General features: G+C 39.7%; 1 protein-coding gene across 1 annotated transcript; it reads right to left on the reverse strand.

The window, feature by feature from the left end:
• Positions 1 to 3123: 3123 nt before the first annotated feature.
• RAB18 (RAB18, member RAS oncogene family) lies at positions 3124 to 18800 on the reverse strand. The gene is made up of 7 exons (XM_037385218.1): positions 18636 to 18800; positions 15853 to 15908; positions 10032 to 10093; positions 7992 to 8064; positions 5998 to 6116; positions 5852 to 5918; positions 3124 to 4373 (listed from the first exon to the last, which is right to left on the reverse strand). Exons 1-7 carry the CDS (start codon positions 18701 to 18703, stop codon positions 4195 to 4197), a joined length of 624 nt encoding a protein of 207 aa, XP_037241115.1. The 5' UTR covers positions 18704 to 18800; the 3' UTR covers positions 3124 to 4194.
• Positions 18801 to 19676: the final 876 nt, after the last annotated feature.

Raw genomic sequence — 19676 nt, forward strand, 5'->3', positions numbered from 1 at the left:
TCCCTGAACCCCAGTTTACAGCTTTGCTCCTAGTTCTTAGTAATTAGAAGCTCCAGATCTAGGTATGTTGAAGAAGTTTCATGCTGTCAAGAACATCCTGATAGCGACACTCCTCATATCAGAAAGTCCAGTCTGACGTGCACTGAGAACTGGGAACCAAGCATTGCCATCAAAAGGATCCAGACTTGTTCCCAGAACCAAGTAAATCCAGAGCCAATTGCACAGAAAACTCTAGATTTCCTTCCAAGCATGATTTGACACTTTAAGGGTTGTTCTGAGTTGTGGGGGTTTTTTACACTTCAAAAATAAAGAACTAGAGCCTAAGAGTTCTAGAATTTCACTAAGAATTTCACTATCATTGTATGTAAAATGTGCATAGATGCTATAGAAACTAGTAGTACAAGAAAAATCTTCAGTTAATCACCATGACCATTTTCACTCCAACAGAAAGGACCAGATGTTTCTCAGGCACAAGGACAAAACTTCTTACTCTTGCATTAAAGTCAGCCACAGAACATAAGCACACAGCAGTTCAGAAACCTGCCTTCTCCAGGTTTTTTCCCCTGCATAATGCCTAATTGATTTTTAATTACGGTGCCACAGGTACTCAGGAGGAAGGTACATGGAAACCTTACAAAACTTGGAACAGTTTTAATGGAGAGCTTACCTCTTCCCTCGCTCCAAAAAAAGCTAATGCTGTTGAAAAGTGATCAGGAAAAACACCTTACATTTTGCCCTTGAAGGCTCAGCTAGCTCTGAAAACCATGCGATGATTTGTCCAGCAACATCAAGAAGCCTTGCTTATTGACATCTTCATGAAGGACTGCAACATGCTGAAAACTACTGCAGGAGCTTTGAACAAGATAGCATATATAGGCTGGATGCAGCACCTTGAACATTTGTATCAATCTTCCAGTAGTTAAATAGCAGTAACTGGTGCTGATCACAACACAGGCTGCTCAAATTTTGCAAGTGTTTGAAAATGTGCATTGCATTCAGCCTGAAAACATAGAATTATTACACTAAACTATGGGGCAAGATTAGAAGGATTGCTGTTGTTCACTATATACCAGGTTACTGGCAAACAAGGGAACTAACCAAATGAAGTATACAGAGTAATTACCACTGTGGTATGTGATGGCAGCAAGACCACCTCTGTTTCCTGAAGTTCTGCCAAGGCTGATGAGACAGTCATTGGTATTGTTTGGGGACTTACTGAACTCACGTTTTCATTTTATGAAGACTTACTCTGAGCCGGCTGTTGATCTCATTATTGCAGCAGAATAGGAAAAGTGATGCTGTAGTTTGGATAAAAGCCCTGCTAGCAATAAAATAAATAAAAGCCTCTTGAAATCTCCACCAGAAGCCTGTCCCACCTCCCGATGCAACTGCTATACCATATTCTTCCAGGCTAGTGTAAAGACTACAGAAAGCCTCTGTCAGCCGCAAGTACTTAAATTTTTTAGTATTGACTACAGAGTAAATCAACTGGAAACAACTTCAGTTCAACAGTCTTCCATGATCATGTAAGATTTCTCAGTTACCTCATTCTGGTTTAGTATTTTCTTATAAGACTACCTGCCATGGAAATGGACACATTCCCATTACTTGATGGAGAGTGAACAATAGCCATCTCCATTATCCCTCAGCTACCTACTGAGGTAGACTGAAGAATTTCTTGCGCTTACTTCTCTGATTGCAATACTCAATACTCCGCAAAGACACAGGCTTGAATCAGTATTAAGCAGAGGTTAATGATACGACTTGCAATAGTTTCAGATATACTTGCATTACATCTACAACCGTGAAAGCGCACTTGGAGATGGAGATAATGGTGATAGTTCTGACCTGCAAAGTCTTCACTTTGAAAGTAAAGACAGCAGCTCTCACCCCACCCCCACAAAAAAGGGATAGAGAAGAGGAAGGATATTAAAAAAAAAAAGTAAAAATAATTGTTCTTAAACTTACTCTGACAAATATTGGAAGCACAGGAACCCAACCCTCCAGTACACTGCTCCTTGACAGAACAATGATGAAAGGAGATAAGACCCTAAGAAAAGCCGTTTTTCAGGGACATAACCAAACATGCTTAAAAGATGAAGAAGATGGACAATCAAGCTGCAACTCAATTAGAAAACATCTGCTTTAAAAAAAAAAAATAGAGAGCTGTCTAACTGCTTTGTCTCACAAAATACGCTGTTTCAGAAGAGTCCTCTCAGAAAAATTTTGCACAGGAAAGAGAAAATGACTTGATTCTTTTGCAGAACAATGCCCGCTATTCAGAGTGCCCTGCAGTTCCTCCCTTTGACAAGGGCTGTCAGATCTGGCAAAGGCAGGGCAAAAGATGAATCCAGGTCCTGTGATAAAAGGACCTTTTGTGAGACACTGAAAATTCAGTCTCTTCTCACCACAGGGATGCACCCACACTAGGGGAAAAACAGGTAAGGAAATACATTACAGGCATCTGCCAGCCTTATGATACTTGCCCAATATTACTGAAAGCTTACTAAAATAAATTATTCTGAGTTTGACTGCTCCTACAAGTTTCCTCTGTTGCTAGCCTACAAAAACCAAAATCCTTTGATCTCAATGCTAACAAACAAGATTTGCTCAGACCACATATTCTGCATGAAACAGTAATACAAAGCTAACATTTTAATACAATATGAATGTATATTTAATATTAATTACATTTACATATTTAAATTATCCTACTACATCAACAATACTATAGATACAATAATTGGTAAAAACAACTAGCATGGTTAAGTCTTCAAGTTTTGGTATTGTTTTCTAGCAAGTGTAAAACAGAATAGAAAACAGTTTCCATGTGAAGAATAAAGTGTATTTTAACAGACGCAGCCAAGACCTGCTGCGAAATACAGATCATGTATGCTGACCTTTACACAAAACCTTGCAGTAATAAGAGGTACTGTCTTTCACTGTATGTACAAGAAACTGCCCAATAGTTCAGTTACTGATTGCACTATATGATTATTTAAAAAAAAAACAAACACCCAGCATCCTTGTCTTGCCCTTCAGAAATCAGAAATAATTTGTCCGTAAGAAGTGACCTTGTTTAAACTGTTATGTGTAGAAAATATACAACTCTACAATAGGAAGTGGTTAGAAAAGTTGAATACTGTGGAAAAAAATTTATTAGTCTATACAAGTCTTCTGAAACAAACTATTAGCTTTGATACAGTAAATTCAAGTGAATACTCATTGCAATAGTATTTTTCCATACAGAGATCCAAGTTCTGTGTCTGTGACAGAAGTTTTATTTCTGAACGAGTAGCCGCACAAAGCAGACGTGAGAGATCTTCACAGCCACAGTGAGCTACAGTTTGAGATAAAAGTTATATTGCAAACATTTAGGAAAATTAGGCATCCGTACTGAAGTGTGCCAAACTGATTAACAATGAAAGAACAAAGATGTCATTCAGACCCCTTGCCAATAACAAAGCCTTTCTACAGTAAGTCTAAAGTAGACCGCATTGTAAAAACCTAGAGTGCAAGAGTACCACAAATTTAGTTTATAAATATCACAGGATTAAAACTCCAGTTAAGCCATAAACTGAAGTGATGATTAAAAAGAAAAAAGGAAAGGAAGCTTTCAAAGCATCTCTTCAAGAAGGTGCTGATACCAACAATGGCCTTTGCCAATTTGTATTTTAGACAGCTCTGCTGAAAGACAAAAATTTAGCAGATTTGTCTAAGAACTGTACAATTTTGCTGTTTTTAATACCATAAAATAGCATTTACTAGAAGAGATGAAATGTAACATTTATAGCTCACACTGGTTTCAAGATCTGTGCACACTATATAGTTCTATAATTTCAAGGGTATTTAAAAATAAGACAAAGAACATACAATGCAGTAATGTATTTCTGCTAGATGGATTTGTTTGGAATAGTTAAACAATGAATGTATACAGTCATAAAATTTTTAGTGCATTTGTTCTTGCACATTATTTATGCTACTTATAAAAACCTGAAGATTGCAAACTGGGCATGCTTACCATAACATTTTCAAACTGAAAGCTGCAGAACATTTTTCCTACAAGTGTTCACTGCCATGATACAAAACAAATATGTGCAAACTGCAAGGTCCCTAAAAATAGCATTTAATGAATTTATGTACAGAAGGATGTCACTATCTGTTTAAATACGCAAAGAATAAGCTTCCCAAAGTTTATAACATAGAACAATATCCACCACATGCTCCTCCTCCTCCATATCCTTCTTCCTTGTTTGATAACTTCACACCTCTGTTTTGGCTCTCACTCTCCCACAGTCCAGGAGTCTGAATGATTTTTTCAACAAGTTCTTCAAAGGCACACTGTACACCGTCACAGGTTTTTGCACTTGCCTCTGGAGAAGGGACACAAGAAGTTAAGTGTCAGCATAGCTTCTAGTAACTTCTTTAGTATTTCTTTCAGTTAATTCTCAGCCTAACCTAGACTTACAACTCTACATTATATTCTACAACAACATAGCACTGCCAGAATTAGTAGGTATGCTATCTGTCACCACATAAGGCAGCACCTCAAGACTCTTAATAGAAGAGCTTCCAAGTTGAATGTCACTAGAATATAGAGACAGCTATAGCTTAGCTTTATCTTAGTGTGAAACGCACTTCAGTAGGAAAGAGGGCTCTACTTAAGGTGTCTGATAAACTTGGTTGCTCTTCTGCATTTCAGTTCTGTACATTAGCCGTAACCGAAGTACCACCGTACCGTAAGAAAAAAGGATCCATACTACAGGATTCTGGGTCAGCCTCCATGATACAACTCAACTGATAAAAGCCAGTAAGAGATCACATTTCTTCTGCAGTTAGCAGAATTCTAGGTAAATTCACTCGGGAGCCTTACTCTGGCTAAGACCAAGAAATATGCTGACAGGCTATGTTATGAGAGCCACAGTTACCATCTGAAACTGTTCAGTCCCACTAGGGCTTGCCCTGTTCTTCTACACAGTCATGCACATACTTCGCATATGTAGCATGCAGATACATATCTTCAGTTAGTTTAATTTTCATGTTTCTTTCCACCTTTCATCCACTTAACAGCTTGTGCCTTAAATTTAACTACTCCTTCCATATATGACACTGTAGCCAAAAAGAAACACTGCAAAGTACTAGACAAAATACACCATTAGTCAGACAGGAAGAACATAAGTCCAAGTACAGGACATGTCAGTGAACTGCTCTGCTACTGGAGTAGTGGTCCCTGCTGATCCTCAAATGAAACACACAACAAATTTATGCATAAAGCATCACTTCACCACCCACTTTAATTTACTACAAAGCTTTGCCCACAAGACCCATCTCATTATGCAGCAATAGGAGACTAACATATTTGCTCCAGTCATGATTATGTCATTATTCAATCCCACCCACCATTTATCCATTGATTATATTCCTACCTATTTTTACATCCCAGATCTAATACAGGTTTCTGTCAAGTGCCACCTCTTTTGCTATACTGAAAGCTGGCCGCTAGTACCAATTCCCCCTCTTTCATTTTGCTTCTGTTATTAATTTAGCAAGTCAGCTGGGAAAAGAAGTCAGACAAAACCCCAAACAGGTTTTATCAAACTACAGTAGAGCTGCATTCTGCCCTTAATCCTCATGAATTTCAATACACATGTCCACAGTTAGAAGAGATATCTGGATATATTTAGGGAGAATTTAAAAAAAAATAATGGGAAAACCTATTGCCTTTCTATCTACTGCAGCTGAGAAATATCATCAATTGGATCATACATATAAAGACTATCTGTCCTACAGATGGTATTTTTCATTATGTAACAAAAATCAAGTAAGATCCCTGCAAATATCTATAACATACCTATGAACAACATGGAATGTTTTCTTGCGAATTTGAGACCTTCATTTCTGTCAACTTCACGGTTTTCCTAGAATAAGAAGCAGCATTAATATGCATTATTAACAAAATACACCAACAGATTACTTAAAGCAGTTGAATTTGATTACCTTATCAATCTTGTTTCCAACTAGCATTTTCACTATGTCATTCCTTGTGCAGTATGTTTCCAGTTCATTTAACCAGTTATCCAGCTTGACAAAAGTATCTCTTCTGGTGACATCATAAACTGAAAGACATCAGCAATATTTTTTCCACAATATTTTTCCAAGAAATACAGTTTATGTTAAAAAAGAGCAAAAATTATGTTTTTTTGAATAAGAAAACTGAAGGAGTCCTAAAGATTCCATTTTACTTACTACAGCAAGACAATAACAGGAAAAATGTTGAACATCCAACAGCTCAAATAACTGATGATACTAATGCGGAACAACTATAAGATTCAGTCATCTATTGAGAGTAGTCTAATTTATCTAATTAGTTAGTTAGTATCTAATTATTAGTAGACTAATTTATCTTGACATCCAAGCTTACAGGCTAGAGATTATCATTTTCCAAAAATATTCTAACTTGCAGACAGATCCTGAGGTAGAATACTTAACTTCACTACACAAAAGATATGCAAAGAGGATGGCATAAACTTCTGCACTGAGTTAGTGATAGTTAAGACTTAACAGCACTGCTATGCTACTGATTTGGCTAAAAAAAAAAAAAGAAAGTGACCCGATCACCAAATCTTCACAAATATTACCGAACCAGTGCTGCATTTTCAGCATTTCAGTGTTTCAAACTATTTAGCATTTGTGTGGGATATAACTAATAAGCCATGCTAGGAGCAGAAAGGGCAGACAAAAAGCAGACTTTATTAAACCTAAAATGCACTATCCAGCAACTATCTAATAGCTACCATTTCAAGCTATGAAAGTACTTTTTCCTTCATTCTCATATCCCATATGCACACAGGCATAAATAGTTGGTTTCACTCAAGTCTACAGCTTGGCCTGCATGAAACAACCTTATTTTTATGAAGTCATTTAACAAAGAAACAAATCAGGAGATTATTAAATAAAATGAGAAAGCAAATCTCAACAGCAGGACTTGCTAGCTCCCCAACAGTGCTTATTTACTTTTACAGCTTTCAACAGGAAGTGACAGGTTCAGTGCCAGCAATTAAGTGACTCAATAAGACATGCTTTGACAGCATCTCCCTATACCAGGATGATAATGCAACCCAGACTTGAGAAATAGTACATACAAAACAAAACCTACCAGGAAGAGTCATGACAGAGGTTATTCTAAATGAAACAATTTAACTGGACACAATACCTTACCAAGAATCTCTCAAGTCAGACAACTTCAAAAAAAAAAATAAATTAAAACTTACTTCCCTGCCCTTACTTTAGTCAGCTCTTCACTTCTAGCAGTGGAGAAGCAGAACTTCAGAGCTCAGTGCCTAGTTAACATGTTTCCATACACAAAAGAAAAGCAAGAGGCTTCCCTGTGAAGCTGCAGTTACGGGCTTTGGCCAGAGTTTCTCCTACACAGACTGATGCTTTTTATGCTAGCAGGTAGCCTTTTCTAAGTGATTCTGACTGTGTAATATCCCATCAGTATAGAGACACAAATAGCAAAAAATTCCAGTCGGACTCCAGTGTTTGTATTAATTTCATTAATAACAAGGAACAGGAAGAAGAAAGACAGAAAGCCATATATATACACCAATACAGAAAGAATACACCCAGGAGAAAAGAAAAATAAAATTGATTTATTTTTTACTCTGGGCTAGTAAGCACAGACAAAAAACCAAAAGTAATAAATAAAAGGCAAATTCCTGTCAGCAGGAAAAGCTCCAAGCTATCCCTTCAAATAGCAGTAGCTTTTAATCTCATGCAAAAATCAGTGGTTCTCAGGCCAGTGAGACTGACCATGTGAGAAAGAGGTCAGACAACAAATTCAGGATCCTTTAATACAGAAGTTGTTCAACACAGATACAATGATTTTTCAATACCAGTTAGGTATTATAGAAAGGTTACGTGAGTTTATGTAACTCCAATGCATGAGAAACCCACAAACTTATTCCAAATGGCATCAAAGCTACACTTACCGAGGATAACACCTTGTGCACCTCTGTAGTAACTGGGTGTTAGTGTCCTGAACCGCTCCTGACCTGCAGTATCCTAAAAAGACATTCAGAAAGTTCCATTATTCAGAATGAGCAGAATCCAGTTTAGCTCTCAGGTATTCTGTTTGTAATGAACATACAAAGTAAGATTCAAAGTACATTCCACTATCAGATTAACTGAGCTGATACTCTCCCCTGCTGTTTTACTGCATGTTAACTTTGAGTTTTTATGTAGCTTATCCTGGGAAACACCTTTAAACCGTTAGGTGCTGTAAATAACTGGACTATGTAGCAGTAAGACAACCACTTCTGCAGAAGCATTTGATCTGCAGCTAATACAGCAGCAATCCCTAAGAAAGAAGCAAAGCTGCAGTACTAATTAAGACTTCCTAACAAGCATCAAAACCCACAGCAACAAAACTAGTTCCCTCACTTTAATCACTTTGATCCAATTAAATTTGATTCAGTGCCAGGGTAAATGCATTTAACATGCTATGACACAGCAGAAGCAGAAATAAGTCAGAGGTTTTTCTAGTTTTAAGTAAAGTTGAATTTACATCCTCAAATTTAAGGTGCCAACAGCTCTGCAAAAAAAACCAGATATTAGAATGCTGTCTTCTTATCAGAGACAAGTTATAGTGCACACTCACTGGAGACTTTATGCACAGGAAGTTTAAATAACTTCATCCAGGTTACCACAGGTTAAAAGCAACACATGAAACACTGTGGATTCAAAACAGTTCCCTGCCAAAGAACCTGAAAAACTGAACTGGACTTCCAACCTTCTACAAGTCACTGAGACCATCCCAAACATCTCAAACTAGTTTTGCGTCATGATACACCTTCAGAATCTTTTCTCTTCCAGTTTACCTCAGAACAATTTATCCATATTCACCAACATGAAAGAAGATAAACCCTAAACTAGTCCTATGTAGTATTTTTCATCCCATGATTACTCATCATTCTGCCATCCGTCTAGTTTTCCTCCTATGTGTTTGTTTGTCAAGTTGTTCCAGTTATTTTCTTGTCAAACCCATTTATTTCAGCGATGATTACTTTTGTCACAATAAGGCATAAGCCCTGTTTGTCAGTCAAGGTATGAAATCCCCTCAAAGCAACAGAAGTATTGCAATATGTATTTCACATTTTCCTACTATTTCTCAAGGAAGTAAAGGTCAGGTATCTTGCTTATATATGAAACAAGGTTTTATTCTTGCTTGCTACAAGAAGTCACAACTGGGTCTGAATATTCAAAAGATGCTTCAAGTCATACAAGTGTGGGGGCTGGTTTGCAGAATGGAGAATGTTTAAAACAAGCTTGGACATACATTTTCTTTCTTCACCTGCCATGAATTCAGAAGTTCTACTTTTAACTAGAGTAGACGTTGAGCAGTCTAAGGCTAAGATTACATACACTGCCTCTCCCTCTTTTAGCTGCATCTGCTACAAGTAACACTGACCTCAAGCCTATAAAAGTCTTTATATAATGGCTAGGAAGTTTTTAGGCTAAAAATTGTTTCAAGAGGTAACATTTGAGCATGGAACAGTAATTCTTAACCTATAAATACACTACTAAATTTTGCCTAAAACATTTAGGTTAAGAAGCTTATTTTAAAACCTGTCAAGTACAGACGAAAACAATGTATACAGGGAAGTCTCAGATCAGCAACAGCTCTTTAGAAGTTAAAAAATTAATTACTCATTAAAAAAATAATCTAGGAATAGCCACATACACTGTTTTAAAGTCCAACTGACACAGTGCCATTTTACTCCTCCTTTTCTCTACTCTTACTGCAACCAGACCTGGCATCCATGCTGCAGAAGCAGCTCATAGGCAACAGAATTACCCCGTTGGCCAGCTGTCCCACAGTTCATTCCACCTTCTGAATCATTCAGTATTAACCTTCCACTCCTCCTAATTGCCCTCACATTAAATAGATAAGGATTCTATACAAACTGTACATTATACAAGCCATCACTATTCCTAAAGCAAAGAATACATTAAGAACTTCAGACACTTACCCATATTGCCAGTTTGGCTTTGTTGCCATCAACTGAAATAGTTTTCACCTTGAAGTCCACACCTACAGGAGGAAAAACATTTTAGTTCCTCAAACAGACTGCAGCTATTTTTGAAAGCAAAAGTAAAATGAAAACAAACAAACAAAAAAATCAAACACAGAAAATAAGTCATCTTTTGACATGACCTGGAAGAGTAAGTTTCATTAGTTATTCACGAACCTTGTCCAAAACTCAAGGTCTTCTTGCTGACAGGCTTTTTGCAAAAGCCTAAGGGCCTTTTAAGCCACTGAACTCAAAAATATTTCATGGAAGGCATACAATAGATATCTGTATTAAAGCACATACTCCAGGACAAAGTTTATAATTCAAATGGATTCATTTTCTGTTCATTACTCGTGTGTGTTCCCCTTGAATACATTCATGGTCTTGAGGAACAACATACTTTCAAAATAAAGAAGGAAGCTAAGTTCAGGTATCTATTTTGCCCTGTTTCCCTATCTCAAACAATCTGACCAAATCCCATCAAGGCGATCATGTGGAGGTAAACCAATACAGACAGTGACTCATCTACTACATGATTGCTATCCTGTGAGAAATAGAGTTAGATGACAGCAATTCCTCTAACACACATATCAAGTAAGGTTCAGATGATTTGGAGATACTGGAATCCCCATGAGAGATGCTGGAACATCAGAGTCTCACCAATACCACACTCAAGTGACCAAACAAAAAAACAGACAACGTGGTAACAGTTATGCTGTTGGCAAGTCATCTAGCTCAACATCTGACAATCTGCCACACACACACACTTTTTTTTTTTTTTTCAAATACACAAGAATTAACTAGCATCCTATCACTTGCCCAGGGACAAGCTGCACAAAACTCAAGCCAAGGACAAGATGTTAATGGCTACAAATTTAAATGATATAACAACACATAACAGTTTGAGAGGCTGAGCAGAGTTATGATCCCTTCTGCTGTAGTTTAATCCTTAGGTTACCAATACCAAGTAACTGGAAGTATGCTTCAATTATTTTTGAGTGATTCTCACTCGCCACCAGGCAGCAGCCCTGAAACGTAGTACTGCGGAAAGCCGATACCTTTATATGAACAACTTTCAAGTTTAACCGCAAACATTTTACACTTTGACTTAAAATGGATATCATCATACCTGCTAGAAGAGTAAGAATTTCTGGTTTAACTATTCTAACACAAAATGTTTAAGTAGGGTCCCATAATAAGTGTGCTGCACTTGTATTCCCAAGGCCATGCAGATTACAAGCAAGTGCAAACAGCTGCCAAAACACATTCAACTTAGCTACAGAGGGTACAGGGGACGCTTAAGAAACTGCACATTGCAGGCAGATTTATGACTTCACGGTAACTGAGATTTAAAAGAGCTTTATTTAAAAAAAGAATACACACAATTTTTATTCTACTGTTTCAATGCTTCAGCTCACTAGTGTTTCCTGAAGTGTCAAGTGATTTTCAGACTACATTCTGGGCTGGAAGAAGCCCATACTCTTTTATTTCAAGTAAAATTTTGCCAAAGTACATTAACTTTTGAAGTAACTGAACAGAACTGGTTTTTCAGTTAACTTAGCAGTAATATAATGCTCCACACCATGCGCAAGGATGGTACATTGATCTAGAGTTACTTTCACAGGAAAAAATAGTCACTATTAACTTTGTTGTAAACAACAGTTCTCAGAACCTTACCTAGTCATAGAAGTCTGCTACACTAGCAAATAGACTCAAGTCAATCCTAAAGAACATCTTGTCCTACCAAATTTTTTACCACTCAGCAGTAACTTTGAGATTAATAGAATCTCTTCTTCCACTGTAATTGCACATTTCTTTCTCTAAACTATAAAAATCACCATTGCTCAGCCAGGACATCCAACAGCTCACAGTGCACTCTTATCCAGTAGTCTTGACATCAAAACCTGTAACTGCAAACATTACAAGTCTGTCAGATACTTAACACAAAAGTAGTTTCAAGAAGAAAAATGTTTTTTTCCTCAGGACAAACACATTGAGTGTATCTTGAAGCCACAGAATCCTTCTCTCATTCAGTAAACAGATTCGGTATCTTGCACCTGGGCACTTCTGCAATTTCCATTCAATGGAAAATGCATATACACTTTCATGTTAGCTTTGCTGATTGCTTAAAATTAAAAGCTAATGCTTTAAAGTCTGCATGAGCAATGCAGGTAAATTAAGAAATTACTGAATAAACCCCATGCATTATAGATTGATTACTGAAAAGCAGAAGTACAAAAATTAACTAATAGCACAGCAAAATGTATCATTTAAAGTGATCAATTCTTCGTAAACCAAGGAGGTCAATACATACAAAAGCCAGTTAACAAAACAAAATCTTTTAAATAACTAGGTTTTTGTTTATCAATCTGCCATAAGAGGGCAAGCAGAAAAAATGTAGGGCTCAAGAAAAACTTGTTCAATTGAACAAACAGGGTACTTAATGTTCTCTAAATACTCCATGAAACAGACATGTTTGTGTGACAGGTATCAGTTCTGAGCTTGCAAGCACAGTATTTCCAGCCTTGACAACAGAAAGCTGGCAGTGCTTTCCGTCATGCCTTGGAAGGCAGCCAGAAACAAGACAGTACTACTAGGACTGTACTCCTGTGCGTTAACACCTACCACCTCTGCCAAATGCACTCGGCACTACATACTAACATGCTACAGACTTAATAGCTCTGTTATCTTTGCGCTGCTCATGCATTTAGGCCAGTATGCCATGCTTTTTTACAGGAAATGCAAAATCAGCTAGAATGCATTATTTGTGTTGCAGGTAACTGACAAGTCGGACAACTTTGAGTTGAAGGAATGCAAGTGCAAGGAAGGCTAAAAATTTAAAAGACATCAGATTTGTGCAATACATCACTTATGAAATAGGGATTGCACTGAACGCTTCTCTAGAATCTCTCATACAAAGAGCAAGCAAGTAAGGACAACAGAAAATACTGGGCTATATAGAGTCTGGTAAGATCCATGCGATGAAGCCTGGTGACAAATTATGCTCAAGAGAACACAAGGACGACATCTGCTAGGTTGAATAAAACATTGCAATGTTGAAATATTTGCCCAAGGCAGCTTATTCTTCTCAGAGTACCACAGGATTTTTTACAAAACTCTGAAAGAAAAGAAAAAAAAAAACCAACACACAAAACAATAGATTATGGTTTAATTTCAATTGCATCCAGTAGGTTTGTTCAAGCTATGAAGATAAGGCACATCTCAACAGGTCACTGCAAGGGACCAGCTGTGCTGGAGCCAAGGCTTTCCCCAGTGCTGTGGTTTTGCGTGCAGTTGTCTGGGGTTTTTTTAAACATACAGCATGTTTTCAAATTAAAAAAATATAGTCCCTTTAATCAGTTCAGCAGTCAGAATATAGATGACATTGAAAGATGACATTATTTGTAGTCAATCCATTCATTTTGGAAAAGCACCATACTCTGCAGTCTCAATAGGAAAGCCTCAAAATTATTTGAAAGCCTCTTCCATTCCCAAACTCAAAACAAAATAGTGTTTAATTAGCACAAAAAGAAATCCAGGTCAAGATTCACAAAGTGGCATTTCATTATCTTGTGAGTACCTGAAACTGGTATCCAGGACCTGTCTTCATGCAGTAGGAAACAGTCACCTCTTAAGAACTCACTCCAAGTACTTTCTATGAACAACAAATCTTGCCCTGAATTTAAAGCTAGTATGTTGCTTCTTAGCAATACATTCACCAGAAAAATGGCAACGCCACAGTCCAGTAGTTTAAAAAAAGGAAAGAAGAAAATAAGTAAGAATGACCCAGCTTCTGCTCCCTTTTCCAGTTAAGTGGGGGAAAAAAAAAAAAAGAATGGAGCACTCATGTGGAATAGATTCCACACACCATACTACAGGACTTTCACAGCTGGGGTCACACTAGCTCTACTGCACAATACTACTGCAAACACCAGCTAGGAGGGGCCCAACAGCTAGGGTGATCTAGGCCAGTGTTTGCTCAATCTCTAAAAACTTCCTTTTCCCGCCTAATGATGTTCATTCCAGATTAGTATATCTGTTTCAGAACTCAAACTCTATATGAAGTAATGCTCACATTGAGTACTCTTCCTCCTTTTCCCCAACAGAAACAGAACAAGGTAGAACCTGCTAGTAGATCCTACTGCTGGCAGGGTAGGATCTGCCGATAGTAAACCTTGAGTTGTTGCTATTTTACTGCCAACAATTAGTTCCATACCTGCTTTTATGCAGTTTGACAACCCCTAAGGAGGAAGAGTTACTTCAGGAAATAATTCCTTAGTTTCTCAAATAGTGCAATAATATCAGTTTTTGACATTAAGAGTATTATGCATGAGCAATAGAATGAAAAAAACCCAACCAAAATTAACAAAAAAAAATTCATATCTCAATAAAGATGCCCACACTGAGACTAATCTATTGGTATCCAAAACATCATGAAAGCTAAAGTAGCTATTCTGTGCTGACTTCCTGGCCCACACAGTTGGCATACCAAGAAGGTAATGTGATTTGAAGTATATACAATGCCAAAACTATTTAGGCTGGAATACAAGACTGCCATCTTCACCACCTGGTCTATTCCGTTCCTGTTTCCTTCCACACTATCCTTTCTCATAAACTGAGGCAGGGATACTTGCACAAGTTCATTTTCTACAAGCAATGAAATGAACAAAAATAGGCTATATTCCTCCTCTTGCCCGCTCAATGCTTTACATGAAGTAGTACTCCTGTATCTTATTAACATTAATGAAAAATAGATTAATTTATTGACTTCTTAACCAATTAGACAGAATTGGCTTTGTTTATAAACAGAGGAACTAAAAAAAAATTTGACAGAAGTCCTTAGTCAGAACTCTTCCTGCAGAAAAAGTAAAAACTGCAACTGAAATGCACTATGTGGAAGTGTCATCTCTATTTTCCATTACTTCAGTTATTAATTTGGCACAGAGCTGCATGACATTCTTAGAAGTTTCACTTTGCTTCCTTCGACAACTGTCTATATAGTATATTCTGCATTCAGGGTCACTCGCCTCCAGCACAAATGACTTCACTGTTGATAGGTATCATACCAACATAGCAATGACAAATCATTGGGTTTTTTTCCCCAGCAGCTCTAGATTCTGGCTCTCTTCCATTTTTCTCAAGAGTCTAGCTGCCAAGAAACTGATTACTAAGTAGGAGAGAAAAAGCCACATTGTAATTTTCTCCCTGTAGAAGAAAAGCAGAAAACACACAGAGCCCAGTACACTCTAGTATTGTCAACAGTTTTAAGAGCTAACATTCCCCACTAAACAAAGTCTTAAGTCTTCTTAAGATAGCTACCAAGTATCATATCACATGGAACACGAGTTCTGGACAGCACTATTACTAAACAAACAACTTGACCGCTATCTTGCAGAGATAGATCAGTAGGAGACACGACAGTAGCTCTTACATTTCTATTGTAGCCTGAAATGCTGGCATGCAGCAAACTGCAGGTTGTTCCACTAGAGCTTTTTACTGCCCATACCTATGACTTCCACCTTCACGGTGAAAGGTGACATTTATAACTGTCTTCCTAGCCGAGGATGTATTTTTGCATAAAAGGGACAACTACAGGCCAGTACAGTCAACACTCTACACCAATTAGCACCTCATGCTAAATCTGCGTCCACATCATTCTTTCCTTACAGAGAAGCAGACATGTCTGAACTTTACAACTAGTTAGGCAAGTCTGAACAAATTACAGTTCTATACTGAAGTTGTTACAATTTTTTCTAAGGTAGCATCAGCACATACTCACCAATTGTTGCTGCAAGTTCTGGGTCAAACGTATCATCTGTGAACCGCAGCAGAAGGCTGATATGGAGGGAAGAAAAACAGGAGTTACTATTACCGCAGCATATTCACAGCTTCTGAGAAGCCTATAAACTGCAACTCTGAAAGTAACAGTAAGATCACACAGCTAAATAAAACACTTCATTTTTTCCATAATTTCTCTCCTACAAAAAAAACCCAAAGATGTATAGTAGCAGTTCAAAGGAGTACAGTAGATATGCTCTGCTAGAAGAGACCTGAGCTCTTCTCTGCATCTACTACTGAGTATCTGAATACAGAAGTGATTAAGAAACATGTAGATGTGATGCTGAGGGACATGGTTTAGGGGTGAACTTTGCAGCCCTGGGTTAATAGTCAGACTTGGCGATCTTAAAGGTCTTTTCCAACCTAAATGATTCTATGTCTCTTTGAAAACAAAGTGTCACAAGTAGTTGTCAAATCAGTGGCTTGAACGGTCAGATGGTCTACGTCTCAAAGCATTTAACTTCTATCTTACGCTATTTTCGTTCTCCCAGAATTGACTACAAAAATAAGATTTTATTTTTGTTTCATATTCCCTCACATGGCATTTCTGTAAGCTTGAGAAGAAAATTGCAAGTCAGCTTTTCACCCCAGAAATAATTCCTTGAACTGGGCACACAGCAAAGTAAGGACTACAATCATGAGAAATAAAGACACAGAAGTTTAAGAGTAGAATTAGCTCACCATTGTTTTGCAGTTTTGTAGATAAGGACTCTCATGTGCACAACATTTCCTCCTATCCTGATGGATGTTTGCTACCAATAGAAAAACAGCTACAACTAAGATTTACCAGCACCTCACACTGTAATAGTAGGGTCCCTCAAAGAGCTGCCCATAATGCCACTGTACTTGTGCCAAGTATAAATATTTTGGCAAGAGACAAAGATTCTCTGCATACAGTTTTTAAAATCATCAGTCTTATGCATCTGTGGCAAGTGTATATTACCATGTGGCAGGCAGCTGCTTGCTATGACTGACAGCTTCTATTCATTTCCAGGCTAGAAAAACAAAACAAAGCCCTATTTATTTTTCGTCTCCCTGGTTTTTTTTCTCTCCTCTCTTCTCTTTTTGCATGTGAATTTAGCAGCCAAGTCCTTTTTAGCATTTGGACACAGTCCTGCATTGACAGAGAAGTGACTACTGAAATTCCTTTACTTCAGTAAGGCTGGGTGACAACTCGGAAGTTAACCACAGACCAACCTTTTTCCTGACTCTAGAACCCCAAAACCAAATGGCAGCTTTATTTACCAAAGAATAATTAAAAAAAATTGACAGCACATAGGTTTTTACTGGTACCTTCAGATGACTGTATCAGGATGCTATTTAAGAGCAGCTATTTTTAGCTAAAACTAAAACTAGTTTCACTCAAAACAAACAAAATATGGAACCCTCATACTGCCACTAGAACAAAAACATCAGGCCCAGCCAACTACATTCTCCACCCTTCTTTCATATGCAGATATTCTCTTCTACAAAGTACTGAACACTCACAGGGACCAGGTTTAAGGCAGCATTTGGTTTATAAGTCAGGACTCCAACCACTTACTACACCACACTAACACAAGTTTTAACACTTGACCTTTTCTAGTCAAGTAATAAGTGACACAAATCCAGGAACAGTTCAATATTAAGTTCCTGTACCTGAACAACTGTCATGCTATTATTTCATAGCAATTTTATTTCCTTTACGTAAAAGTCTCTTTTAAGAACTTTTCTGATGTGAAGAAATAAAGCGTTTAAATAGGTACGCAAAAACACTGTACATATTGTCTCAGGAAAAATTCTTCCGTATGGCCACATATAAAAGGGACGACCTCAACTAAAAGAAATTTGCACGGATCATGTGTCACCAGAGGCCTACCGTACTAGGTACTAGAACATCAATTCAGTAACTACCTCAAAAGAATGACTGTCAAGATTTTTAACAAAGAAAGGGTCTTTGTTCTAATTAGTAACCTACATGTTATTTAGCGTCACAGCAGAAGACTCTGATTACTGCCATAAAAACAGAAAATCTAACTTGACTACTGTTGAATGCTCCTAGATGACCTCCTGTATTTATATCCCACTTCCCTTATTAAAATCTATGGCACTAACATAAAAAGTTAAAAGAAAAAATAGTAAAAGACAAAAAAGGTAGCTTAAAAAAGAGCCGTGAAAAGGCCAGGGGATGGGGGGTGGAGTGGGGAATCAACCTCAAAGTACTCAAGAAAAAGTATAATCGGCAGAGTTGCAGAACTACTTCGCTACCTACTTTACATGTCCCTGTCCCCCTGCACACACACCCAGCGCCGTGTCACTTGTGACTCTACATGTACATATTATGGACCAGATTAGCCTCACAGTGCTACGGAGATTACAGCCGCACCCATGTCTGTACGACACAAACTGTACAGCACACAGGGAGGCCCAGATTCCCTCGGCCAGGCCGGCGGAGCGCTGCTCCCTCCGTTTCCAACTGGATCAGACAGACAGCAGCTCTCCCAGCCCCGCCGCGGACCGGCGGCCGGGGGAAGCCTAGGGAGGAGGCCGGCAGCCCCGAGCTGGGGCAGCCTCCCCCCGGCAGGGGGGCCGGCCGAGAAGGGGAGTGGAAGCCCCCCCCCGCTGGGCCTGGCCCTCCTCAGGGGAGGACGCGCCCAGGCCGGGCGGCCTCCGAGGCAGCGGCGGGGCCCGAGCGGTGTCCCGCGTCGTGGCAGGAGAGGCTGGGGGAGGCGGGCGCCCCCTCACCTGGACTTGCCAACGCCGCTCTCGCCGATGATGAGGATCTTCAGGGTAGTCAGCACGTCCTCATCCATCCCGGCAGCGCGCCCGTCCCGACCCCGACCCCGACCGACGCTCCCTGCGCAGGCTGCGGCGGCACCGCCTGCGCCTGCGCGCCGGCCGCCCGTTTTCACTGGCCCCCCCCGCCGCCTGCGCCGCGCATGCGCCCGCCCCGGGGCGGCGGGAGACAAACACCCCCGCCCCTGCGGGCCGCGCGTGCGCAGGGGGGCGGGGCCGGGCCGAGCCGCCCGGGCTTCACGGCGCTGGGGAGGGGCCCGCCCGGGCCGTCACCGCGCGCGTGCGTGCTGGGGCGCGGGGCGCGGGCGCGGCCCGGTGAGGGGCCCGGGCCGAGGGGCGGGCGGGGTACGCTCCTGGCAGGTTCCCTGTGAGGGGCTGCACTCCCGGGTGTTCAGCTTCTCTTCGATCGGGAGTCGGGATCGGTGGGGAAAGAAACGGGAGAAGCTTGCGGGGTGGGGGGGGGTGGGGGGTAGAACGCGTGAGGTGCACCATGGCAGCTAGCCAGCTTGTTGTTCCTCACAGCTGCTCGGGAACCCACCACCAGCGAAACAGCCCTGTTTGATTGCAACCCCTGCTATGTCCAGCAGTGTAGGCCAGTTGATACGTGACACTATATACTTCCCTGCCAGCGAAATCCTTCATCCTCTATTAAAAGCACTAAATGTTCTTCTGAAACTGTTTCCAGTGAGAAAGCCGCTTTATAACCAATTCAGCTAACCCGCTATTACGGCTTGAAACCTACCTCAGACCATGTGTAAGCAAGTGCAACTCCTTTAAAATTAATCAAGCACATGTCTGATGTGGGTCTGAAATAGTCCTTCATCTGTGCTACCGTCCTGGGGCCAGCCGGGCAGCCTCTCCTCTCCAAGGACTGGCTCCATAACACACCTACAAGGCCTTAGGCTCTTCTGAAGTCACAGGGAGTGAAAAAGGACAGGCTATGTCAGCAGTTTGCACTAGGCAGGTGTGCTGGTGAGGCTGTGGTGGTTT

Source organism: Falco rusticolus, chromosome 4, assembly GCF_015220075.1.
Source record: "Falco rusticolus isolate bFalRus1 chromosome 4, bFalRus1.pri, whole genome shotgun sequence".
In the NCBI taxonomy this organism is placed as follows: domain Eukaryota; kingdom Metazoa; phylum Chordata; class Aves; order Falconiformes; family Falconidae; genus Falco; species Falco rusticolus.

Bases quoted from the DNA above. Each gene is read 5' to 3' on its own strand.
- RAB18 (XM_037385218.1), bottom strand. From the start codon at position 18,703: ATGGATGAGGACGTGCTGACTACCCTGAAGATCCTCATCATCGGCGAG. The intron at 5,919-5,997 runs GTAATCAAATTC...TTCTTATTCTAG, and splicing joins TTGGAAACAAGATTGATAAG to GAAAACCGTGAAGTTGACAG. The intron at 4,374-5,851 runs GTATGTTATAGA...TCCCTTCTCCAG, and splicing joins ACATTCCATGTTGTTCATAG to AGGCAAGTGCAAAAACCTGT.